The sequence below is a fragment of the Lonchura striata genome, chromosome 3 (assembly GCF_046129695.1).
Source record: "Lonchura striata isolate bLonStr1 chromosome 3, bLonStr1.mat, whole genome shotgun sequence".
Taxonomy (NCBI): domain Eukaryota; kingdom Metazoa; phylum Chordata; class Aves; order Passeriformes; family Estrildidae; genus Lonchura; species Lonchura striata.
In genome coordinates this window covers 55,135,756-55,163,499 of record NC_134605.1, presented here as the reverse complement: position 1 = coordinate 55,163,499, position 27,744 = coordinate 55,135,756, and the positions used below count along the sequence as shown (strand labels likewise).

Here is a 27,744-nt window from a genome sequence, read left to right as displayed (position 1 = left end):
TATTACACATGAAGGAAAGCACAGAGCCCTAGGATAGGTGTAATGAAAACTGTAACATGGGGAGCACACTGTCAGTATCAGGGTGCTGACACATTTGACTTAGAATGACTATGTCCATCATAATCATAAGTGGGATACTAAGATAAAAGGAGTAACCATGTTTTTTGCTGAAAAAATAAACCTGCAGTTTTACTCTGCACAGCTTCCACGAGATCCTTGAAGGTACTGAAGAAGTCGTCCAGTAGCGAGTGGAATGGTGACCAGGGGAAAGGCACCTTCCAGGACTCTGATGAGTGCAGCCTAAGCAGCAGCACTCAGAGCAGCAGCTGCCACACTTCTGAGAGCATCCAGGAGACCAAAAATTCATCTCCTGATAAACGTGCAGAGAGCACTGCATCTGACTTTTCTAATGTTCTTGTCAAAGAATCCGATATTCTCAGTGATGATGACGATGATGAGGACTATCAGAACCTAAAGAAAGGCAGCCCTACAAAAGACATTGAAATACAGTTCCAGCGGCTGAAGATTTCAGAGGAACCCAGTGCTGACTCTGAACAGGATCAGGCTGCTGAAAATGAGGAAGAAGATGGCTTTCAGATAGCAGAGCATCCAAAGCTTGTGCGGGGCCATTTCTGCCCAGTGAAGAGAAAACTAAACAGCACAAAGCGTAGCAGAGGAACTCTAATGGCAATGCAAGAACGTCACCAATCCCTTGACAGTCACTCTGATGCTGCAAACCTAGATCTGAACTCTATTTTGGAGAGAGAATTTAGTGTCCAGAGTTTAACATCTGTAGTTAATGAGGACTGTTTTTATGAAGCTGTGGAGAGGCATGGAACATCCTAGCTCAATATTAAAACATTCATTTAAAGTCCACATAAAATTGAACAAACATTTTGCTTTAAAACTAGTAAATTCATGGAAGCTGCAGGAAAACTACTCTCTGATTTTGTGCACTAATACATTTTTGCTCAAAAACAGCTGTAAAGGATTCTTAAGTTATTTTAATTTATTGTGGATCAAAAATAGATTAAGTTGGCCCAGGTTTGTAAATTAGTTCATCCCTTTCAAACATTTATTAAGACAATGTAGTGTTCTTGGGGATGGCCTCGTTAATATTTTAAGTAATGTGGAAAAGGTGCTAGTGAGTGGCAGAGGGGTTTACAATGGAAAGGAGCATTGCAAACTGAATTTTTCAATACCTTGGGCATTTTATTTCTTTGGTTTTCATGTTTGCTTTATTTAAAGCACAATTAAGTTATTTTAATGTGTTTTAGTGCACAACAGTGCAGAAGTTTCATTTTTGTACGTTTCAATGCTGTTTATACTTTATACATATGTGTAAATACAGAAACAAAGCTTGGCCTGTAATCTTTTATTTGACTGTATTTTTTATTTTCTCTATGAGCCTGTACAGTAAAAGACAAATAAGTATTGTACTTAGCCATGTTTTCTACTTTTTATTGTGCTGCTTTTCTGTAACTGGAGCTTTAAGTCCCAAATTCTTTGCTTCTGCATAAATGAGAAGAGTATTAGCAGACCTTGAGGCAATTGGTGCACTTTATCCTCCCGTAAGCCAGTCACTTGAGTGTATTTATAAGAATCTTGGCTTCTGTTTTTTAAGTTATTCTGCACAGTAGGATGTTCCAGGATAAAAAAAGCACAAAAACACTATCTTATGTGCTGATATCTGAAAAGTATTTTTCTTCAATTTCAGTAAAGCACTTTCATTCAAACAGAATTCAATTATATCAGACTTATTGCAACTTAATTACTGTCTCACAACGCACCTTGTTTCTCGGTATGTGTTCTAGCCATTTCCCTGAAGTAAAAAAATCCCTGGATTGTCCTTTCCCTTTTGTCTGCAGATGAATGGAATAGAGAGATGCCTTCTCTCTCTACCACTTTCTCAAAAGTAAGTCTTTCATATCTGCACAGATGTAGGACCATCTAAACCTTCTTTGACTGAGTCAACACCTGTAGATCAAGGAGTTAAAACTAGTTTAAAAAAACGAGAATTGTGCTGTCACAGCTGATTTTCCTCTTCAGTCTGTTCAGGCTGACCAGTACTGCCAAGTAAACTTCTTGTCATCTTCTTTTGCCGCAGTTCTTCTCTGTAGTTGAACACAAAAAGGCTTGGGTCTTCATCACACATTTTCCTGTATGCATTGCACAGGTTTCTAAACTGTGACATAGAGAGCTGAAAAGGACGCAGAGTTGGATCAACATTTGCTGTCATCATCAGCTGTTCTGTTCTTTTCAAGCGCCCCTTTTCAGGAAACAAGGTCCTAAAAGATAAGGGGTAAAGAAAAATTTCAGCAATTCACACAGACAATTACATTTTCCTTAAGAGTAATGTGAAATTTACTTAATGGTAAACCTGTATTAATTATGTCACTATTTTAGCTCTGGCACTCTTAAAATTCTTTATTATCTGAGCAATGGAAACTTATAAGGGTCCTTTTTCTGCAAATGCAAATTATGACACCATAGCACATACATACATTATATTAGACTAAAAGCATGTATGTTCATTTTGCTAACATTAAAAAGAGCTTTGGGTATGGTTACAAGCACAGAGCCTTCTTAGAATTAGCCTCATATTTAGAAAGCAACAACAGATTAAACTGTGTAAAACAGATCAGATTCAAATAAATATTACTTTCTTTCAGACTGTTCCATTCCAATAGAAAATACAGTTACCACTTGTCATTAATACCCTAATTCTAATGTCAGAAAAAAAAGCCAAGAAAGAAGAAAAACATTTAATTGCCATTCACTTTTTAATATTTAGAATGTGGGAGAATGTGGCAGGAGTCCTAGATTTTGTTTTCAGCTTTGTCATTGTTCACAGATAGGCACATTAGTACATCTACTCTACAGCTAGATCCATTAGCACCTCTCTCTGGGAAGTTCCCCAGATTTGAATGAAGAGTAATAGGTAAGTGATTTTTAATGTCACACAAAAATACATACTACACAGTGCAAACTATTTGAAGGACCACCTCTTATTAGCAGTAGTTCTCAGTCTAAAAGAGGCCAGAAAGGCAAAAAATCTGAACATGATTCATGGGCATTTCTCGATTTTCAAATTCTATCTGTGTTATATACATAATACCTAAAAATATTGTGCATCTAATACAGGAACACATACCCTGCCCCCCCAAATCCCCCAAGATGTGTTTGGCAGGTTGGCTGGACAAACTAGTCCAAAGGGTTCGTGCAAGAAATGATAGTTGGTTCCTGGTGGGTACACAGAACACAAAGTTAAGAAGGGGTTTAAAATTATAAGTGAAAAATGAAACTTCTGGGAAACCTGTATATGCTACTTCAGGCTTTTGTCAAAATATCCCCATTAGTTCAGCATCTAGGTCAGCAGTGGGTCAATTTTTATTTCAGTATCCCTCTTTCCTTTGATTCCATAGTTAAAAAAAAATACCAGGAGCAAAGTGTACTTAGTGTTTTTTTAACAGACTATGAACCATCATACAAATGTCATGAATCACAACTCAAACTATAATATGGACTTCATAGCACAATCTTATATTTCACATCTCAAATCCCAGAACTCATACACAAACATAAAGTGATCCTATTGCCTTGTTTTCATACAGTCTGTGTGATAGAGAACCTTATGATGAACTTTACAGCTTTTTTATACACCAAAATTTGCTATATTTTTCAGGTCAGCTAAAGAATAAGAGGATTGTGTTTCTTAGCAGCAAACTAGGGCTAAGGTATGATAAGCTGCTAGGGGAATACGTGACGTCCAAAAGTTCAGTTCCCCCTCCTTGCCTCAAAAGAATGTAAAGCAGTTATTAGCAATTTGAGATTACACAGAAGTTGGGAGATTTTTTTTTAAACTTTGGTTTAAAAACACAACTTTGTTGTGTACAATACTGTACACAACATAGATATGCTGATTGCATGTGCTTTCTGTCAAGAGAAACCGTTCCTCCACAGTAGAAAAAAAGGAAAAAAAAAAAAGGAAAAAACCATCACCACCCTTTTGACTTTTGTAAGTCAAAAACAAACCAGTCTAGAGTTTGGACACCTCATTTTCTAAACACTTCCAAATAGATATTCAAACTTTAACACAGAGAAACCTATACTCTTTTAGATCCAATGTCTGCATCCCACATATCAAAGGCATTCACAGCCTCAAGGAAAAAGAACCTAACAACCCAAAACTAGATGCAAAATTATTTGTTTCTATTTAAAACAGTGACATAGAAGGCTTGTAGTAGAGTAGGGTAGTATCCATCCTAATTCTAGACTGCATCAAAATCTAGACTGGCCAAAACTATGCCCAGGAACATTCAGGGAGCCCAGGCTGCAACAGATACCTCTAGTCATAACAGCATCTCTGTCACACATTCTACAGTGCTGAATGCTATGGGTTGCCAATAGTAATTCAGACACGTGGCAGTGTTGGAGTTTAAACAGGATCCTTGGCAAAAAGACTGCAGGTTTCTCATACCAGAGAAACTAATAAATTCCCTCAGTAAGATACCAGGATTTTTTAAAAGCCAGTAAGAACTCATAATTAGACCTTTTGACATTATCCCCAAATAAGTAAAATTTCCTACAGATGACGTACTCCTCACACTACCATCTTTGGTTCTGCATGTTGATACTTTTGGTTTTTAACTCAATCATTCTGTAGTTTTTGTGGTTGGGTTGGGGTTTTTTCCTTTCTGCAACAGACAAATTATTGAAAAGATGACCACTTTATCCTAGTGATTTTTAATAACTTCAACTGCACTAACAAAAATACACAAGTAATTATTACATAATTACATTACATATTAATCTCATACTTTTGTGTCCAGAAACCATTCTGAAATAGAAAGATCTGATGAACTATGACAACAGATTTAAAACTGGAAGAATTAAATCAAATGCATAGCTGATTTAGTAGTGCTGCATTTACAAAAACTTTACCTGGGAATTTTTCATTAAAAATACTTACTCAATTCCACGAAAGCAGTATTTTCTTCTAAACTGAAAAACACTTTGAACCACTTTTTCTACCAGCTCAAATGGCTGCTGTATCTTTGGTTGCACCAATGGAGTGAAATGCACCACAGCCACATCCACCTATACAGAAAAGAAAGATAAATTAGAGTAGATATCTTCCTCTGAGACATATTACTTCTAAGTTACCTGGCTAGACATCAGCAAACAGGCAAAATATAGGAAGGCATTCTTGCAGGAGGTAAGCCAGCTGTGGAATGACTAATGTCATGGTATGGAATAAAAAGATTTGCCTTAGCTTTCAAGACCCTGCAGAATTTTAGTCTTAGTTATCTACATATTTCCAATTAGTTCACATGCCATCAGTACTTAGTACTTTTTACCCCCATGGCACTTTGTCCATTTAGAGCAACTTTCATGTAATCTGTAAAGTAATTAGCACTTCTGTCTTCAGATCCTTCCACAAGATAATTCTGACATAATACACAAATTAGATAATTTTTGATACACAGACTGAAGGGCAGCTGAAGAAAATTGGTATTATAATTAGAAATCAAACCCATTCCCTACAAGTTTTCTGTTGCTCCAGGGCTCTTCTAAAATGTCAGCCAAGGAATTGCTTTTCAACGTTTTAAGATTTCTATTCTATTTAAAGGAATTTTAGGTAGAAATAAGTGCACTCAGTTTAAATGACCACACAATTCTGTATTTACACTGTGTATCACAGTTCATCCAAAATGTTTGACTGATTCCACAAAGATAAGCTTGAAGAGATTCTTTGATAGTTCTCAAATCAGACTGGTTCACAGAATAGTCACTTTCTCTGTGTCTGAAAACAGACTGAAATAACATGTACACGCTTTGTATTTTTTATGTACGTGTGTATATATATGTATGCCATGCAACTGTATTATATATTATAACTGTATTATATAGAAACTTTCTGAATTCAGACTTCTGTATTAAAAATTAGGAGCTGGACTAAAACTCCACTTCTGCATAACAACAAATAAAGCAGTTAATCTTGCAAACTAGAGATTAACAACAATAAAAATGAAACATTTCTGTGGAGGAGCACATTGAAAACTTGTACAATGTGTACAAGTACTGTACAAATTTGTAAGTACCAGATTAAAAAAAAATTAGTCTCTTATTAAAAAGAGTCTGCTGAAATGATAGGCAATCACTGAATTTTTAAAAAAGATCTGACAGTCAATACTGGCACTCGCAGAACATGAATTTATCATCACGCGTGCTAGTTCTGACAGAAAAAAGAGACACAATCAGACCAAAGAACAGCTGCTGCTTGAACCACAGTCTCAGTGTACCAATTGTTCGAGATAACCCAGAGCACGAGAGTACTTCAAAAAAGAAAGTGTTCCCCCTACTGCTTCAACCAAAACTGCTCATAGCAACTTCTGATGTGAACATAATCTGACACAAAAGTCCCATCCCATCCATTTTCTTCTTTCTGTGGGAACAGCTCAGCTGTTAAGTACATCTATCCAGTACAAATGCTTCTACAACACAAATTTCAAAGGAATTTTAAAATCTAAACAATATAATTTTTCCATGTAGATAGAACTTACAAAGCTGAGCAAAAAAAAGAAAGAAAATACCAATTAATGGTGCTGATGAACTAAAAACCCACAGCAAGTTCCCAGTGTTAGCACTGCTGATCCCAAGTATACACTACTGGAGTATTTTTCTTTAGTTGTCCACCTTCTCTGAAAGCTAGAGTTAAAAATACAACAGAAAAAATACTTAAAATTATTGAAATGTGAAACACAAGAGTGTATTTAAAAATCGGGTGACAAAGAAACTTGGCATATGGGATCTGCAGTGAAACACATATAATTTATTTCTCAAAGCAGATTTTTAATTTCTCAAGTGTTCAGAGCACCTGCCTTTGCTATGGGTTGCTCCTATACGGAAGACCACAGGGATATAGAAAAAAACTTGTGTTCACATTGAGTATAAGAAAAGTTAATATTTTTGAGCAGAGCAAAGAGACACTTCCCATGTCCAATCAGCTCCTTGAACAGAAACACTAAGGGCACATGCACATGTTTATCTACATTTTGGTCAGGAACTATAACAAGGTATTGCCCCCACAAAATTAGGAGTAAGAAAACAACCAGAGTCCATGTGGCATCACCTAGTCACCTCAATTTTGCTGAAATGTTCATAAGTGGGAAATAAGGGCTCTTTGGGAGTCAGCGCCACATCTTGAACAAAAATTTCTGAAGGAAAAAAACCACATAATCTAGATACTGTGTACAGCTTTAGAGCCAAACAGCTCAATCTGCTATCTCAAGGCCAGTAGGCAATAATTTCTGCTTATGAAACAAACAACAGCACTTCTCAGTTTCATTATAGACACGGTTTTCTTTGGACCCCAGGAAAGCTGCTTGGTTACTATAGCAACAGATACAGGGGAAAGCTTTTCATTTGTAAATGGCCACTCCTTTAAAATCATACATGCTATTTTCCCCATACCTTTTAATATGCATCAAATAGAGAGTAGAATTATGAAAGCCAATAGAGTACATAAGAACACTTAAAATACACATCTTGATTTGATAACTTTACTAGTAATGCTTTTCACCCAACCAAGTATTTTAGAAATATTTACAAAATAACACTCAAGTCTTACAAAATAGTGAATAAGAAAATCATTCAACCAATACATCCCAAATTGTCAATAATACAGCAATTATTCACCCCTTACTGTTTTAGTACAACTGTACAATGAAAGCTTATGTTCTCATAGGGTAGGAGGAACACATAACAGCGTACAATTTAATTCACACAAGTCTGCTGCCTTGCTAATGAAATCAACACACTAAATCAGAATAAGCTTAAATGAGACAATTTTTACTAATTGCTGAAACAAAGGTCTCATAATGGGCAATACATGTACCTTGCAACAGGGCTGTATTAAAAGCAAACCCACATAACCTTTCCTCAAGATGTCATTTACTCAGAGGGAACTAAAACCAAAGCAGAATATATTACAATTTCATTAAAACAGACTGCTTGAGATCCTACTGAGATAGTTCTAAGCCAGCACTTTCACAATCCAAGTATTCAGTACTATTTTATCTGTCTACTACAAATGTTAGGTCTAACACCAGATATGTGCAACTCATAGCACAATCTTGTTCTGATGAGAGTTTACTTTTGGCTCACTTCCAGCAGAAAGTAACTATGTCTCCACACTAATAAAACTAATTTCTGTGTAAGAACAGCTCTGCAGTAAGTCCATTCACACCAGACTCAGAAACAGAATCACAAGAGACACAAGGTCAGGTACAGAACCTGTGGGTATATCACTGCTGCAATGAGCAAGACCTTTCTCCCAACTTCTTGATTTCTCACACCAACTTGTCGAGGCCACTTCTCTGATGTGTTGCATTTACCATGGAAGCCTTACCAGTAGCTTTATTCTCTAATTCTTTTGTACAGTCTTATACAAAGGTAACAAGTTACAGGATAATCTATGGAAGGCTAAAGCTATCAGGAACTGATAAGCAAAGCCTGCAGTTGAATAGAAGCGTCCTGCTGTTCCAATTACAAATTAAAATAAATTGCAAAGTTCTTTTCTAGGAAATTTAAACTCTTAATAAGATTATCTGTGATGAAAAAAACAACTGACAAACAAGAAAACTCTCTGGCTCTCAGTGCAACTTAAGTGATTTTCCCCCCAGCCTGTAAGTCTACAGTTTCTGGATTCTCGAGATTTTACTCCATTTAATCACTGCTCACACTTTCCATCATAGAACCTGGATATCATTATGTATTTAGGACTAAGGGCCGCCGTCAGTTTTATTCCATAATCTCTTTGCTTTCCCTTACTGAGTGTTTTTCAAACAAAACTCATTAAACAAAGTACTCCTTTATTCTCGGGTAGATGGAACTAAGAGAGGGAACAAACAGTAATGCACTTGCTGTGGAGAACAGAAAAAAAACAACATTCCAAGAAATTTTGTTAATACATGCCAATCCAGTTTTATATGAGAAGGGATAGTTGCATTCAAGAGAAACTGCATTTACCAGGACATCTACAGTGAAGAAAACATCTCAGACCTCACAACCAGCAGTAAGTCCTTCACAAAGAGAAATGAAACATAACTGTTTTTTTAATTACAACTGTAGTGCTTATACTTGAAATTATCATGCCTTTAACTTGGTTCACCCCATTAAATGTAATGTATAGCTAACTGCTATTTGCAGTGTTTTGCTTGTGTGTTTTTATATACTTATTTTTAAAAAGGAAGTAATGAAAAAGGCTGATAGAGAATACTGATTAGCTTTTTCAGAACATGAATGAGAATATGATTGAGTTTTTGAATGAGCTTTGAGTGACCCAGACCTGTCAGTTCCTCCTGTAAAAGGAAGTCAAGCCATCTCTCCCAGGGGCCTGTACAGCAAATGATATGCATCTGCCAGAACATCTCTTCCCAGCATGAACAAACTTAAGGGATTTGGAAATACGCAGGTCTTTGAAATAAGGTTTTAACAATGAATAGCTGTTAGTATTTTCACCTTAAGTATTTTTAATGTATAGATGCTGGACCAAGTTAGCACATCCTTGAACAATTACCTGAAATAAATACAATACAAAAATATTAGAGTATAAAGATATAAATTATATATAGAGGGAAAATATAGAGAATTATACTATATATTATAATAGAGGATAACAGGATTATACTTATAAAAGATAAATATATAAATTAGTTCAGAAATGCCACTAAAGACTGATAGAATACATATTGATCAAAACCTTGTCGTCTTATGCATAATGAACTGAAACAAGAGTACAATACTACAAATATTTTTGTATTCCCCTTATTTTAATTTTATTCCTTATTATTATGGATTTTCAAAGGAGTTCTAATGCTGAAGACCAATTTTAATATCATTGTACCTATTTAGATTGAAAGTCTGGATCATGCTGTCTAAGACAGAAGCCTGCCCTTTGTCAACTATTGATAAAAGGCAAATCCTGCCAATTATACAGCCCCACGCAGAAGGCAAAGCAGGGTACCACTTTTTAATCCTCCTCTCAGAGGTTTCAAACCATGTTCTGCATCTACAATCCCAACAGTCCAGCTGAAGTGACAGCAACAGTTCTGTCTTCCCAGCTGTACAGTAATCACACTGCCCAAAATGTTCTTATCTGTCAAATGAAACTGGACTCTTTATAAAATAATAGCAAGGAGCTTTTTAAATTATTTTATTTAATTGCCACTTCTGGCAGTTTGCTAAATGGTAAATTTGCAAATTATTTCAGACAGGTGACTGATTCAAAAAAAGGCACTTCTACAAATAAGCTGTTCCTTACCAGTATTAAAAACATTATTTTAGAGACAGAAGAAGACCATATTCAGTCTTATGTCTTCCTAAATACTGCTAATCTAAGTCATGGAATAGAAATCACTGAAAATAAAAAACTGGCAAGTTTAAATAAAAATGAAATAAAATTAAATATTGTTTTAGAAAAGTAATGTGATTAATTGTGAAAATACAAAAAACTAAATTCTATTTTATTCTCTTCCAAAGCCAAGATATTTTGTAACACTTAATAAAAAAATGAACAGGTAATATTTAAAAAACAGAAATAAGGGGTTACGTTTAATCATAATTTAAATAGGAGATAATATAACAGTACCCATTGTTCTAAAAAACAGCTGACTACAGCTATCAAGACACTTAAACAAGGTACCTGTAAAGTACAGTATATTTTCTACCAGTGTGTTTTCCTACCACATGACTGCAAGTTTCTAGTGTTCCATTTACAATGTGTATTTGTCTAGTAAGCATGTAGTGTGTATGCTATTACCAAAACCAACTGCAGTAAAGTAAGTTTTGCTTGATGGCTTGCAATCATGTATGAAAGGGCAGCAGCTCCTTTTTACAAGCAATTCTAAAGCACTGTCCATTTGCCATCATCTCTGTTCAAGTACCTTGTGTACAGCAGCTCAGCTGCTGCAGGGTCATATTAGATATTCATTCAGATAGCTCTAATTTTAAATGCAAGCTTTTTTTGTTTGCTGATTTCTTTTCCTTTCCCCCTCCAACTTCTCCTCCTCCCCTTTCCTCTGTGTTGCACAGACGGCCACAGCTTGGCTACGAAGCTCCCAGTTACTCATTTCCACGAGAGAAAAGGCAGACAAAAGGTGACAGAAGATAATCATCATGGCATCAGCAAGTCTGCAGTTCTTTGCTTTTATTCTGGCTTTGTTTGGTGTTTTTGGAGATATCGCAGCCACCTTGCTACCAAACTGGAAGGTAAATGCAGACGTTGGCTCAAATATCATAACAGCTATAACACAGATGCAAGGACTTTGGATGGACTGCACGTGGTACAGCACTGGGATGTTCAGCTGTACCCTGAAATACTCCATTCTCTCTCTCCCCATCTACATCCAGGTTGCACGGACCACCATGGTACTGTCGTGTATCCTATCAGCCTTTGGGATCTGCATCGCTACAGTCGGAATGAAATGCACAAGGCTGGGAGGGGATACTGACAGCAAAAATAATGCTTGTTTTGCTGGAGGAATCTGCTTCATTCTTGCAGGAATCTTTGGATTAGTACCAACGTGCTGGTACACAAGAGAAATTATTTCCAATTTCTTGGACCAGACCGTTCCAGAGAGTAGCAAACACGAACCAGGAGGAGCAGTTTATACTGGATTCATCTCAGCCGGTTTTCTGCTTATCACAGGTGTGATCTTCTGCTCTTCCTGTTTTAAAAGGCAGCAAGGAGCATGGATCTACCCTCCGAAGCAGCACCATTTCCCATCCACAGAGCAGGAGAGCAATGCAGGTTACAGCCTGAAGGACTACGTATAAATAAATAGTTACTTCTATCCATTGAAGTATTTCTATTCATTCAAGGGGGCTTTTTGTGTGTTAAGTGTAGCTTGGTTATTTCAATGAATGTATAAAATAGCACTTAATCTTTCCTGTATCTGGGTTGCATTTATGCTTATGCAGGGTATTTCATTTATAGGGGCATCCACAAAAAAGGAAGGAGTAGGAAAAGATACTTGTCTGCTATTAGAGTACTTTATTTAGTTGATTTTTCAAACCCTTCTTTCTGACTTCCCAAGTTACACTTGTTGAAGAAAAAGGAGCTATTTTAAAAACATAACTGACTGTACAATTCATGCATAAATGTCTTGTTACAGCAAAGATGATTAAAAACTAACTGCTTTCTGTTTAGTGAATCAGACTTTCAATAATATGACATTTTACAGTGTATTTTACATTTCTATCTTGATTTTATTTATGATGCAAGGTAAGAAAAACCCAGAAACTGTTTGTCCAAGAAGCCCAATTCAAAGGCTTTAAAAAAGTGGACACTTCTGCCTTCTGCCTTTCATTTTCAATTCTAAATTGCCTTGGTAACTAGATTTTGTAAAAAAAAAAAAAAAAAAAAAAAAAAAAAAAAAAAAGAAAAAAATCAACCAACCAAAACAAATCCACAACAAAAGCTCAAGGCTCCAAACCTCAGCTGCACTGTATACTCTGCATATCAGGCTGATGGATCAGCAGTACCATTCAGCTCTTGCCAAAACCAGCTCTCCTGCCCAAAACTGCCACCTGCTGTGGGTTTAATTTATTATTGTTAAAGGAAAGTGTGCTGGACATTCACCAACTGCTACTAATCTATCACTACACAGTGAATGTTAGAGATGAGGAGCAGTACAAGAGAAATGTAAACATAACGGTGAAAACACCTGCAAATTGTAATGAATAGGATAGAAGCCAAATTATCTATGTTCAAGAAACATATGTAAACATTCTGGTTTACATTTGCTAAAGGCAGTTATTAACAGCTCAAATAACACAGTAACCACTTACTGCCTTCTACATTTCTGACCTTCTGAAAGAACCTTTTAAGTCCTTTTAATTATTCCTGTAGGATCTGTTCCAGGCCCACTCCCAGGTATTCTATTATTGTAAAATGTACTATACAACAGTAAAAAAGCGACAGCTTCTCTATTAGTTTAACTGTCTTACTTTGAATAATTACCTTAGATCCTTTACCTTTTCTTTCACCATAGAGATTTTGTTTTGTATTGATCACTGGCCAATGTGAGACCTAAATACTTCCCTAAGTGTCCCTTCATGTTCTACCTAAATACTTCTCTAAGTGAGAACCAAATAAAGAATGAAAACAGGTATGATACAGGCCTTTAAATTTAGGAACATGATGCTGGATGAGTCTCTCAATAAAATCAACTGCTATTTATTCTGCATATTTATACACAACTTTCATTTCCCACAGTACTAGTCTAAAATTTGCTAAAAGACCATGAAGGAGCCTAAACATAAAATGTTTGGTATGTTGGAAAAAGATGTTTTACTACAGCACTTGATAAAGTGGACTATTTTATGGACTTAATATTTAAGTAGTCTTTATTCATAGAGAGTCTTCATTTTTCACACACAGAATGGCATTACATCTTGTTTTTATTCTACTGTTACATACATAATGTTTTGAGTTTCCTATGTTTTAATTAAGGAGTTTGATTTGCCCTATTCCTAATGCAACTATCAGCAGTTATTAGGTATTGCAGAGACGTCACTATGACCAAAAAGCAAATTTCTTTTTTTCCTAGATACAATGTTGTGCAGTACCATTCCATTAACCAAGAATCTCGTGTCTCAACACTCATAGCAATGTTGAAATAATATGCATGCACTGAGCAAATGAGGTAAACAACTCCTTTACACAAACATGCATCTCCACCTTCAGAAAGGGGTTTGACATGACACTAAGCCATGATCACTACCATGTGCATGAGTTAAATCTGTTTGCAAAAATTATAATCAAGAGGCATTTTTACAGGAGTGTGTAAGGAAAAAGTAATAATGCCATACCATGAGCACAACAAAGTTTATTGGTTACACATGCTGCAAATTTTTCTTCCTGAATCTTTATATAAAGTAGCTGTATTTCATATAGCTATGAAACAAAAATAAAGGACAGCGCCATTTCATTCACAGTACATTGCAAAAGCAGATTCTATGAGAAATTCTATACGTTGCAATAAAACAGATTCTTTGAGAAATGGTAACATCTATAACCATGTCAGTCTACAGCTAAAAGAACAAGGACAAAACACAAGATCAGTCTACAACAGGTGTGTGAAGGAAACAAAATAATAGTGAAAACATATGCCAGTCCTGTCTGAAAGAATTCTGCTTTTGCAGTATAAGCGATACTTGTTTTAACTCAAAAAATACATAAAATAAAAATATGCCTGCCTTTAGTTGTACTGCTTTTTTTATTCAACAGAGCACCAACTGATTCTAGGATGTGTTAGTATTATACTAAGATATTTGTCACAACTCTTACAAGTTGTCTGTTACAACTCTTACAAGAGGTTGTTATTATAAGTGTGTTACTCTTACTCAAACAGAGCCTTTTCAGTACAGGAAAATGGAAATACCAATTAGAGCTTCCCAATTCTGGGACACAGTCTGCACAAGGCTTTTAATTACATTAGCTTTATTAGTATTTAAGTTGTACCCACCACCGAGAAATCCCCACCACGAAACTGGAATTTTAGCCTTATTTAAAACTATTTCACATATTTGACAGTGAGAAGACATCCTGAAATTATTTTCCATTCAGCTAGGAAAAATGGAGAAAAAAAACCTAAGCCAAAACCTCAAAGCAAAAAATAAGGTTTCTTAAGCATGGTCATTTTCTCTCAGAACAGACTGCTGTAATTTAACATGCTTGAACAGTTACTTGCCCAAAAAATACTAACAGAATTTTAAATTTTCATCAAAATATACCCAGACAGAGGCCTTACAATTCACTGCGATAAACAAGAAAATAACCTTCCAAAGGTTCTCAAGAGATATGCCAGAAAAGTAAAAAAGACCAAGAGAGAGAGGAAGGGAGAGGTATTGAAGAGCTGAACCAATCAATTTAAGAGGAAGCTGCAAGTTCACTCCTGAAACACAAGAGCAGTTTGATAGGTCAAGTAGTGATGGTTTTAAACTCCCAGAGAGTTGATTTAAATTAGATATAAGGAAGAAGCTTTTTACAATGAGGCTGGTAAAACACAGACATGTTGCCCAGAGAGAAGGTGGATGCCTCATCCCTGGAAACATTCAAGATCACATTGGAAGAGCTCTGAGCAACCTCTTGTAGTTGAAGATGCTCCTGCTCATTGCATGGGAATGGTACTAAACAACCATCCTTCCAACCCAAATATTTCCATAAGCCTATGATTCCCACATGCATTCAGGGACACAGACATCACTTAAAGTCAGGCACAAATTTTTACAAAAAAGTCCAAACTAAAACAAAACAAGCTTTTATCCAAAACACTGAATTATTTCTTAATTTTTGATTCCTGTACTCATAATGGCTATTAATAAAAAACAGTGGCAGTAGATAAGAGAACAACAAAGAGATTGTTCTCTACTCACTCAAGAATATACAAGAGGGAGAAAAGATTGTTACTTTTTTAAACAATCAAGTGGGATACAGCTGACAAACTGCTGTAGCAAATAGGAGGGAGTAAAATATGCTAAAGAAGACTGGGGTGAAACATACAGATTATAGACATGGTAAAATTAGAGATGTTTGACAAAGGTGACAAATGTAAAGCTTTTCTTAACACAGTCTTTGAAAAGACCCATCCAATTCTTAAGGCACAATTCCCAAACTGTTTATAAATGCAAATGGTAAAACAGCAGGCTTTCAAAAAATACTTCAGTCCTAGCATGTCCTATCCTGACATTAAATCCTAATCTCCCTCTCCAGAACACCCCAAGAAGTATGCTGATCTTGCAGATAGGTTTGAAGGTCAAAGCCAACTTCTGAGGAACAAAACAAAACAAAACAAAAAAACCAAAAACACACACAAAAAAAACCCAAACCAAAACAAACAAACAAAAAAAAAACCCAAAAAAAAACCCAAGAAAAACCCCCAAAAAACCCCACAAACCACCAAAAAAAAAAAAAAATAAAAAGAAGCACTTTCTCAGAATAAGCATGCTTCATTTAGAGGAATTTCACATCACTCCACGTTGTAATACAGAGATGCTGAAATAAAGCAGCCAGCAATATTCCTTAGTGAAAATAAGATACATTCCTTGACTGACACATTAACAAAAACCACAAATAAAAACAGGAAAACCTACCTCTGGCTTTGGAACAAAGGCTTGACCTGGAATTATGAAACAGTTTTCCACAGTGCAGAGATGCTGAGCCATGATGGACAGTCTGCTGCGTTGGCTACTTCCTGGATTAGCTGTAAGTCTCTATGGGAAAATCAAAACATGCACATCAGTGATACTGAACTGAACAAGTGACCAGTTGTATTAAAGCCTGATTTTCAGTATAATCAAATTTAAGACACCAGTTAATCATTAAAAACTTGTATCAAATTGTATGCCCGGTTTATCTAAAATTTTCTTCCAATATAGCAGCATTTCACTAAGATACCACAATAATTCACAATCTCAGTCCTGAAATCAAATGCACATGAAAAAGAACTCCTAGAAATTCTGCAGATCTAAATGAATGTCAAAAGAATTTTGTATGGATACAAGAGAAAAATAAAATTATTCTGACTGCAGGATTCAAAACAAACCTAACACCAGCTGAAAGTACTCTCACAATCCTTTCCTTCCAGTGTTTCTGTATAAAATATTATGACTTCTTTTTCTTCTTCATGATGAAACAAAGCTCCATAAGCTCAATATCGGCTAGAAACCAGAAGTTCTTCATCATTAACTGGCCTACTCTTACAATATTTGCCAGGAAGCTGGGTCTACTTTACATAAATTTAGAATGCCTAACAGTGAGAGCATTTAATACTTAAAACTCAATTTAAGTATACTCTGATTTTCCCATTATTTTTTTTCCAAAATAGTAGCCTGGACAGAGAGTCCTATGCCTTTGTGACCTGGCAAGAAACACATTTTATTGTGTTTTGCTTGCACAAACAAAATTGAAACATATAAAGCATCTTGTAAATCAAGTCTCAAATTACAGAAGTAATTTCACTAACACACGCTAAAATTTGCATATCTGGTAATATTTGTACAGCATCTAGTTCCATATGAAAAGCCTACTCATGAAATGATGCCATGTTTATTAAATTTATGCCTGAAATCTAAAAGTTAAACCTGTTGCCAAAGTTTCACATTTTTTCAAACAACTCTTCCTAAAGACAGTTCAGCATGGAGCAAATAAATACTTTTCAACAACTTTTTGGAAAGAATGCTCAGTGATTCTTTCTGCCTATGCCAGCATTTAAAGCTACCTTCATTGTTGTGTCAAAGGAAATTATTATTCCCTAAAAAAACCCAGACTGCAAAGTCTTAACAATGCAATCTGACACGCACTTCCTTAACCTCCGCAGTGGAAATGAAACTGACCTAATGGCAACACTTGTATCCAGCACCAATTCAAACAAACCTATCTTTACTTCTCCCAGAAACCAACTACCAAGTCTCAGGCAGTAAGTTCCTGCTTCTCAATTACAGAAGGGATAACTTAACAACGGGAGAGTAACATCTTAAACCACTTCAACCACAGAAGCAGGAACATACTTGTGTACAGCATCCCTGCACAGAATCAGCCAGACAAACCCCCAGCATGGGCAGGGACATGTGCAGCAAGGTCAGCTTGCTCAGACCTGCCCTGCCTGACCTTGAAGGTTTCCATGGATAGGGCTTCTACCCCATTTCTTGGCAACCTCGTGTTTCACTACCTTCACTGTAAAAAATGATTTCCTTATATATAAATCCACCTTCTTCTGGTTTAAAACCATTTCTCCTTGTTCTATAGCAACAGACCCCATTAGAAGATCAATTTTAGAGTAAGTGGGCTGGAAGAACCTGGCCTAGGCAACAGATTTGAGATGAAACACTGAAGAATTTGGGACAAAACAAAAGTTTTTACCCACAAAGTGAATAGCAATTTTACAAATTTAAACTACAAAGAAAACAAATTATCTGCTTGACACTCAGAAGTGCCATTTTTCCTGATGTGGATATTTGGCCTTATCCTCCTTAACAGGCCTCAGATTCAGCATATAAAATAACTGCTGGTTCTCATCAGCTTTAATCAATTTATTTATATCATATCAGAACAGAGTGGGCTGCAGTAGTAGGTGTCTAGTGACATAACTCACACCAACATTGCTGTGCTACAAGGAAATAGAAAAGCAAGAAAATACAACCAGCAAGAAAGGCAAAAGTATTTACTTCTCTGTTATACTGGGTCTGATCATAAATAAAAGAGTACATTGCTTCTCTTTTTTACTATTAACATCAAGTTATCTTAACTAATTATAAAGCACGTCACTCCATTCCATGATGCATCTTATGCTTTCGCTGTGCTTATAACATATACACAGACTTTCTTTGATATTTAGGCTCTTAGCTTAGAAATATCCAGGGAGATCACCAAATTCCCCTATCAAGACTGCAAATCCAGAGATACAAAAAATATCAGTAGCAACTCACTATTATCTGCATTACTCTCTTCTCTCTTTCCTGATACTAACTATGCCTGTACACACCTATTTACCATGGTTATCTGAAGCAACTCCAGACGGTCAGGAGAAAAGAACAGAGCCTAATTATTGCTCTTTCTCCCAGTCATAAAATAAAATAGCACCTTCAAAACTATTTCTTTTCATGTTATCAAACCAATAATGGAAATGCAAACCAAAAAACCATGAACAATTTTCTTTTTGAGAAAGACCTGTGTTGAAGAATCAAGAGATTATAAACTCAACAACAACTAACACTGATTCACTGCATGACCTTGAACAACATACTGCATTTCTTAGTGTTCCTAACTCCTCAGTGTTTTATGTACAAGACCTTAAGTGTGCATGGTATTTTGCAGCTAATTGGGCAATACTGGGTGCAGAATAACCATAATCTGCGTGTCACCAATGACATATGCAGCTGGGTACAGGAATATGAAGGACAGAGTGCTCCCGCACAGTGTTAGGTGAAATTTTGCTGTCACAAAACTATGCATCTTGCTTATCATCACTCTGCATTTTACATCACAGTCCATTAGCCATATTTTGCAACAAGGCCTAGCCTCACCTGACATGAAGTCCTTCTGGGAAACAGACCTGGATTCTGTCTGATACCAAATGAGCCCAGAATTGAACTAAGAAATATGGTTTATTTCACATCAAATGTTTGTCCCTAGTGTTCTCTAGAGCCACCTACTGGAAATACTTCTTCAATCCTGATTGCAAGGCTAGGGCAATGATGGCACAATATGGGTGTTTTTGACCCAAAAAATGACAGCAGACATTCTACTTTCGTATATAATTATTACTAATTTTCACAGAAAAAAAAAAAAAAGCAGAAGTTTCCTATTCAGATTTTTACTTAGAAGGATTAAAATTAAAACAACATACTCATTGAGCCTGCACAGACAAAACGCAGCAGGTTACAAACATGAATAATAAGATGGAAATTCAGTGTTCAGACTGATGTGCAACTCCTTTTTTTCTTTATAAAGGCAAGTGAGATGCTTGCTAAAAGCCAGACTGCTTCCATAACTGCAAAGCAAAAAAGCTTTCCATTTTCTATGTTTTATATGTTTCATGCCATGTAAATACAAATAAATTGTTAAGTCTAAAAGCACTGTGGAGTAAGCCAATTGATCTGTCATTAACACTACTACACTGCAGATCAGTCTAGCTTTTTTGAGAAACTAATTATTAATACAAAATAAAATATCAATTTGCTCTTGGACTTGCTCTTGGACTTCTTGACAGAAGTCAATTAAGGCCTTTTCACACACACAAGAATGGCAGAATACATTAATAATTCTGATGTCATTCAAGAAAGCCAGTGCCAATTTCCATGGTCTTGACAAACACCCCCTGTGTTTTAAGTGCTTAATCACAACTGGAAATAATGGTAACCTTCCATTTTTCCTTATTTTAAGGAAGGTGTTTCTTAAAAATAATTTTTAATAAAGAGGACAAAGAAACTATAAGCGTTTCTTGAGATGAATGAAAGGTAAGGAAAAACAGATTGATGAAACGTTGCACAAAAGTCTGTGAGAGAATAAACACATCTGAAAACTGAAGAGTGCTGTGCAATCTATTAATGTTAAAGAAATTAGACTACAGAAAAGAACAGGAAGAGTACCTCAACGAAATAGAACCCTGTATAAGAAAATTTAAAAATTAGAAAAATTAAAAAGAATAGAACTCTGCATAAGAAAATTTTAAAAAATTACATTCTTGTGAAAGGATCAGAGTAGATAATTAACACATCAAAATTTATAATTTATAACCACATAAACTAAAAATAGAACTAACCTTTTCCTCTCTTTTCGAAGTCAACTAAAACTGGGTTTGTAGTTTTAAACAAAAGATTACATATTAACAATATGCAAAATTGAAAAAATGCCAAATTTTTACCTCCCCAACTTCCTTTTGAAAAGTCAGCGTCATCTGTGTCCTGCCATAAATAAAAGGTCCATCCCTTTTTGAAACATTCTCAAGCCACTTGATGATCAGAGGAGTTGAAACACTGAAGGGCAGATTCCCAATGACATGTATATCTGGTGGTTCTGTTGACATTTGACAGAAGAAAAACAGCTGGGAAAAAGTTTTGGGTAAGATTTTGCTAAGAAATAAAACACAAGAAAGATACATGCCTATCAACCTAGACTTCAAATATGGAAACAATTTTTTATCATGCCACACCAAAATGATGCCTGTCCATTTATACTCATCCTACACTGACAAATCTGTGTTACTATTCTCAGTATTTACTTGGAAAAAAGGGGTTAGGTCTAGTTCTCATTTACATTTGAATAAATCAGTAGCTTTCAGATGATTTCAGCTGATGAGTACTGAGCTACTCCAGAGTGGCAAAACCAAAACAGTGTTCCTGTGATTTCAAAGTATGACTATTAGGTACAGAGTAAAAAGCCATACTCGTACTTCTGTCCAACACACCCTCCCAGAGGCATTTTACTGAGTCCTAACAATCCTCAAAATAATCAAACAGTTGTCTCTTTAACATATACCAGAAGAGAGTAACACCTGCACTGAGTGAACTTCAATTTTATCACTACTTAAGACTGACTCAGAAGCCCTAAAAAATGAAAATACTAACCATCATCCCAGCTTTTTTTTAAGTGCTTTGGAAAAGCCTTCTCCATCTTATAGGTCAGGATATCTCCATGAACGATGCGCACCTTTCCTGGAGCTGCTTCAGATAGCATCTGTTTGTAAATAAGCCAGCAGAACCCACAGTGAGTTTTAACCAAACAGATTTCCAGTTTCAGCCACTGTAGGAATCAAACCATTCCTATATATTTATCTTCAACATACAACAGAGCACAGTAGGAGTTAAAATGGAGAACACTATTAGTAAGTATTTACTTTCAAAAAGCAAACACTAGATATAGATTGATGTGTGATTCTGTAACCACTTAACTATTCACACATGTAGAATTCTTAATAGAGAATTCAAACTTGAAAAGACTGCTAAGAGTCTCTTCAACAACAATTAACAAGTCCCAGGTCACTATCAGGACCTCACCTGCTTTAAATAATAATGCAAGCAGGAGGTTTTGAAAAGTTTTTAGATCAATTATTTTTAAAAACAAGGGCTAATGTTGGATTTTTGTTTTCCCCACAGCTTAAGGGCCTATTATCCAATTTCAGCCACATGTGATACAAGGCTGCAGAAATACTAATTATTCCTTTTACATGAAAAATATGGAAAAGATTCTCTTGGTACACCCTGTAGTAGTCTACACTTCTACCATTAAAAAACAAGGAATCCACTTAAAAGATGAAATTAGTATCTAGCAGGAGGGAAGATCTCAATAATTTCTATCTTCCTAAACATTACAAAATCATCTTCATTGTCAGCTTCTGCAGCCCACTTGCACAACTTATCTCATATTTAATAAAGGCTGATATGCAAACTCAGCGCTGGCTGTAGTTTGACAACCAATTCTTTCATTTCTGGTGTTAGTACCCATAATTAAAGTTAGTTAAGCTTCTTTAATGTTGTATGAATCTTTTCTCTTACACTATGAAACTATGCACAAACAGCACAATTCAAAAGCAGTAGAGACTTTTTCAAAGATGACATTTGGGGATATTTATTGATCCCATAAGACAATAATGAACAATTGCTTAAAAAACAATTTTGCTTTTGCACAGAAATCCAAATTCATAAACAGTTAAGTTCCAGTGGCCTAACTGCCAAAATAAACTGCTCATCATTGTAGTCCCATTTTCAATCTGAATAATGTTTATATGCTCAGGGGCACAATGAGCTTTCACAATTCTCTGAGCCAAAGGAAAATACTGCTTTCTCCTACAGTTCACAAAATGTTGTCATGAAATTTTTTTGAGTAAAAGTTTACGGTTTTTAATTATCAAAAAAGCTAAGTTTTATGTAGAGCAATAAAAGCTTAACAAAAACCCTAAATGTTCCTACATGTTTTAAGAGCAATTATTTCCAAACAGAAAAAATAAAACTAATCTCAAGTCCAAACCACTTAATGGACTTTTCAGCATTACACTAGCAATTATGTGACATATAAATTCACTAATCTGCCATGGTTTGTCAAACCTTTCTTTGAAGCTGTAACAAATGCTCTAGCATGATTATACTGAAAAATAATGTAAGATTAATAAAGTTAGAAAACAATGTCATTTGCTAATAACAGTTTTCTTATCAAGATTGAGTTTAGGGGCTGCTCAGAAACACACTATACATAACTGAGAATTGCATTTAATTTGTGACCAGAAAATCATTGTCTTATATTTCTAATTTAAAATAAAGACTTGGAAACTCAGTGAAGTTTTTTTCATTTGAGGGGAAAACGTGTGCAGCTAACACAGCTCCAGGAGCTCCTGCATCAAGGACACCAGCCAAGAATGTTCCATCTCATTCTTTAACCACAACCAAAAGGGCACAAAGGAGGCATAAAGGGCATAGTTTAAAACATGAAATGGTGTTCCTCATATAATCCTATATTCAGTACATTCTCTTGCTCTCTTTATCAATCTTTCCAGCCTGAAAGCTAATAGGGCATATGGCAGAAAGGTTGGGATTCTTTAAGACTGAGACAGAACTGACAGACGCTCAGCTCAGTGCACATATGTTCTTCACTGTATTTCAGTTCTGCAGTAAAGAATATCCCCACTTCAGTTTTGTGAGAGACCACAGCTTGAAAAACAGTTAATGTAAAATGTTGTATGCTTTGCGTCAGCGATTTTAAAAGTATCTAAGAGATATTTAAAGTAATACTCCCCACTTTTCATCTCTGACATTTTCCCCTATTAAAATCTCAAACATTTTATGAGCATGAGTTTTGATAGTTTGCTTGGGAAACCTGAGAAGTTATTTCAACCCACATTATTAGAAAAGAAAGATCCGCTGTTAAGTATCTTCTTATTTGTAGGGAAAAAAGCAACAAATTGAACACCAATGGCTGCAACACATTTCTTGACCATCCACATCCTCTGTTACTGAGCTATACCACCTCTATGTTCAATAACCTCATTCAGACATTCACTTCTACTCTGAGGAGATTGGCAATTAAAAATAATGACTAACATTATGTCACTTGAATAGTAAAGATAATTACATGCCAAAAGCTCATTTTAGATGTTGAGAAGCATACTTTTATTCAGATAAAACTGTTGCAGAAGATGTATTTTAGAAGATCAGAAACAAAACCATCCAAGTACTTAAAAAGCTCTCTTAACTAAAACAAGTGTAATTTAACCTCAAATTCTCTTGAGTTCCAAACCAGTTCTCGAAATCTAAAACAAAAATGCTGATTGCCCCCGCTCAAATGAAAACATGGTTTCACATTTCACAAGACAAAGATGGCATATTATACATTATTAACGGCTAAGCCCACAAAGACATAATTACAAGCACATTTAAGTTTCAGGGTATGATCAGTTTCGTTCATACCTTACATTATTTTCATCATTTAAAGAGATAGTACCAGTTCTCAAGTATACTATCTATTTATTTTCACTGCTGATTTAGTGAAAAAGACACAGTGCAATTTAAGGAAAGCCCTTTGAATTTTTCTAATCTGAGATTGTAGAGACATAAGAAAACAGTAAAACTTTAAGATTTTTGGATTCTGCTTTTCTTGATGGATTTATACAGCCAAATTCCATAATCATCCAGCACCACAAGTAAATGGCATTTGAAAATGCCACAATGAGTCATGAACTTATAACAATTAAAAAAAAAAAGGAAGAAAAGCTTAAGAGTGTTTTTATGAAAATGTAAAATAGATGCTTGCTTTTTTCTTTACCTGGATGTTAACCCACATTGACTGTACTAACTAGAGATACACCTTCTCAATTTTATAAAGCAAAATTATTGGGATTAAAATGAAATATAAAACCATGCATAAGGACATTACATTCAACCTTCAAATTATGATTTCACCAGCATGACGAAATGCACCTGAAATATCAAAGCCTGAAAAAAACCTCAAAACCAACAAGCCTTGGCAGTAACTCAGTTGCAGGATAAGGTCCTAAAGGGCCTATGAGAAAGCAGGAACAATGAATTGTAATACTGTGTATCTTCAAGCAAATTACAGCTCTGGTTTCTGCCACAGAACCAAACCTATTTTCAGTGCTGAGATTCCAACAAGACACCTGGAATCTCTCTAAGTTCTCAGAATGTTCTTATTCAATGCTGTGGTTATATATACACAAATTATTCTCCAGTTGGTACCTGCAATCCTGGAATAAATCGAGCATCTTTTTCAATTAAAAGGAGTTGTTCAACACCAGCACTGAGAATGGATCTGGTAATTCCTCCTGGCCCAGGGCCCACTTCACAAACATGGGCATTTTTCAGCTCACCAGCCTGTTTCACTATCTTGTCTGCAAGACACAAACAACATAGTAAGCCTTTATTTTCCAGGAGATTCAGCTCACCCAGATAACCTCATTGTTTACTGTTACACAAGCATGCTTATCTCAGAACAGACATAAACAGTGACACATCCCAGTTAAATCATCACGCGCCTGCCAGACTGCACAGAATTCAGATTTGTACCATAGTATAAGATATACTGAGCTATTTAAGAAAAGGCTATTTTTAGTCTTATGTCTTTAGTATTTATTGTGCTTATTACAGAATCAAATAAAAAGAGACTATCACTCCTCTGTACACTAGCAGTACTATTGTGCTGCAAGCAAGCACTTGTGTCCAACACACTAAAGTCTCACTACTTGTCCTTATAAAGGTATTTCACTACAGCACCTCTATTTCAAGGCAATTTAAGAAGTAAGAAAGATACAGTAAAGCTCTATGAAGATTATATTATGTACAGAGCAATTTTATGGGGGAGAAGCTAGACTAAATGGAGAGCTGGAACACAAGCAACTGGCAGCTATAGAAAACAGGGCAGTTGAAAGGTGAGGAAGGAATACCCATGTGAAAGTGAAACGATGTAACATTATTATAGACACGAAAGAACACAGATTGAGGACTAGAAAATTTAGTTAGTGAAATGAAGGGATCCTTGGGAAGCATGGAGAGAGGATACTGACAGAAACTATGCTGCTCACTCCATGATCTCTTATGTATGCAATAAAAAATATCCAAGGATCTGTCTACTTGTAAAGTTTTACTAACAGCATGCAGACATCTTTATTCTGGGGTAGGAGTTTTATTCTGGGGTAGGAGTCTGGTTGTTCAGGAAGTGGAACAGAGTTTCATGTTCTGAATTTTTATCAGTTTGAATTGTCAAACAAAATCAAATCATTAGCTACATGAAACTGAACTGCATTTCTAAATGCAAAATCCAGGCACCACTGTGCCAGTGAAGACACCCACCCCTGACTGACAGAACAGTGCCAGCTTTGTTACCACCACTGACACAAAGCTAGAAAAAAAAGAACTGTTCAGAACAATGCAACTGGTTCAAAAAAGCTACACTTCTGATAAACTGAGACAAATGACTCTCCTATCTACAGCACACAGGAAACTCTAAACTGCACAAAGTGTTACATACTTTCCATGATACAGGACAATCTGCAAAAAAATGCCAATTTTTAAGTGAAACTTATAAACCAAACAGTACCCAAATGATATAAGTACTATTTTGATTTAGATTTTTTTGCATTTCAATCAATAACCCATATTTTATATAGGAATAACATTTCCATGTAAGAAAAATTGTACTTCAGTGTCTAAAGACACTTATTTTTGAGAAGTATAAGCAATTAACCTAACCTAAAACTACTGTTAAAAGAGGTCTTATAAAGGTTTACCAATCGAGCTGCCATTACTCTGTCAAACACTATTACACAAACATCATCTCCTTAGCTATACTCTGGATTCTGATAAAAACTGGGACACGTTCTATGTTAGCTAAAAATATTAGAATAAAATATTTAACCTGTCAATCGCAAATCCAGTAGAAAGTTCTGGGAAAGCTGTTTCAGTGCTTTAAGGCGAAAGAGTTTAATAATCTCTCCAATAGTTGGCAGGGGGGGCAGACGGAAAGCTGCCACCTTTCCTGGAGCAGCCATAAGATAAAACTCTCACTCCTTCCTCCTAGAGAGACACCGAAAAGATTACTCTATTACAGACAACGAATTAAAATTATATTAAAAACACTACTAAGCTTACAAACCAAGGTGTGATTTAGGAATCATTAGGAGGACTAAACTCCAAACATCACTACTTTGACTTCTGGATGCAGAGTTTATGCCAGGCACGAATTCGGGGTACTGGGGCAAGTCCAATTTGCAGATCTGCCAAAGGCTCAGGTAAAACCAAGCCCTCCCGCAATTACTCGATGTCTTTCATTGCTTTAGAGAAGAGCCAGTAAGCGGAATGACTTCACGTCAGCAAGTACAGGCAAGAACGTGTTTAATTCACACGAGCCGCCAGCACAGCCCCGGGCGGCGCCGCCCGACTGCGCAGGCGCACACGCCGTCAGCGCGGCTGGGGAGGCCCAGCGCAGGGGCGGGGCAGCGCGCCGTGCCGCCGCACGCACCGGGCTGGGCCGCACCGGGAGGGCCCCGCCGCCGCCGCCGCAGGCGCTTTCTCCGTCCCCGGCTCTCCCAGCAGCAAGGGACGCTTGGAGCGGTGTCCCGGCGGCGCCGCGGCTCCTCACGGGGCGCAGCGGGCGCCAACCCGGAAGAGAAAGGGGCGCAGCGCTGCGCATGCGGCGGTCCCAGCGCCTTACCTGGCTGCGCGCGGGGGAGGCGGGCCGCGCTGCGCATGCGCGCTGGGAGCCGGGGGCCGGGCTGGGCGCTGTGGGCGAGTAGGAAATGAGGAGAAAAAAAAAAAAAAAAAAAAAAAAAAAAAAAAAAAAAAAAAAAAAAAGCAGAAAAAGGGCTTTTAATAATAAGGTTGGTGTGCGTAATTATGTTATGTAAGTGCGTGTGCCTCCATATATTTGCAGGTATATTTATATCTAGGGGTGTATTATTCAGGCGTTTTCTTGTTTTGTTCGCCCTGATTTACACTGGTGCCACCAAAAGCCATTTCGGCAGGGTATTTCTGCAATATCTTCTGTCGCAGTGGATTAAGGAAATTCCCTTCTCCACAGCACTTTTAAACAAGTATTTGATTTTAAGATTCTTTTCAATTTTTTCTTGTAAAGTTCCAAGTGATTATGACTCCAACAATGTTGAGAAAATATTTCCTGGAAGCTAGACTGTTACTAAAAAGCCAGAAGTAATGAAGGATATCATTAGGTACACG

General features: G+C 36.3%; 3 protein-coding genes across 8 annotated transcripts in view; 2 read left to right on the top strand and 1 right to left on the bottom strand.

Annotated features, from left to right (window-relative positions):
* The window catches only part of TIAM2 (TIAM Rac1 associated GEF 2), a 133,976-nt gene extending 132,537 nt beyond the window's left edge, over nucleotides 1–1,439 (top strand). For all 5 annotated transcript variants that reach the window (XM_077782159.1, XM_021532082.2, XM_021532081.2 and 2 more), the window contains one exon: nucleotides 203–1,439. In XM_077782159.1, coding sequence (XP_077638285.1) covers nucleotides 203–846 — 644 coding nt within the window. In that variant the 3' untranslated portion in view covers nucleotides 847–1,439. The remainder of the gene's footprint in view (nucleotides 1–202) is intronic.
* Nucleotides 1,361–27,265, bottom strand: TFB1M (transcription factor B1, mitochondrial). 2 transcript variants are annotated; one of them, XM_077782161.1, is made up of 8 exons: nucleotides 27,224–27,265; nucleotides 26,429–26,586; nucleotides 24,754–24,905; nucleotides 21,136–21,244; nucleotides 20,433–20,584; nucleotides 16,162–16,281; nucleotides 4,973–5,100; nucleotides 1,361–2,288 (listed from the first exon to the last, which is right to left on the bottom strand). In XM_077782161.1, the coding sequence occupies exons 2-8, from the start codon at nucleotides 26,559–26,561 to the stop codon at nucleotides 2,027–2,029; spliced, it is 1,056 nt and encodes a 351-aa protein (XP_077638287.1). In that variant the 5' UTR covers nucleotides 26,562–26,586; nucleotides 27,224–27,265; the 3' UTR covers nucleotides 1,361–2,026. The 2 variants fall into 2 exon arrangements, with proteins under 2 accessions (XP_077638287.1, XP_077638288.1); XM_077782162.1 differs by lacking the exon at nucleotides 27,224–27,265 and adding an exon at nucleotides 27,032–27,179.
* On the top strand, nucleotides 11,182–11,851 carry CLDN20 (claudin 20). The gene has a single exon (XM_021532084.3). It carries the CDS (start codon nucleotides 11,182–11,184, stop codon nucleotides 11,839–11,841), a length of 660 nt encoding a protein of 219 aa, XP_021387759.2. The 3' UTR covers nucleotides 11,842–11,851.
* Nucleotides 27,266–27,744: the final 479 nt, after the last annotated feature.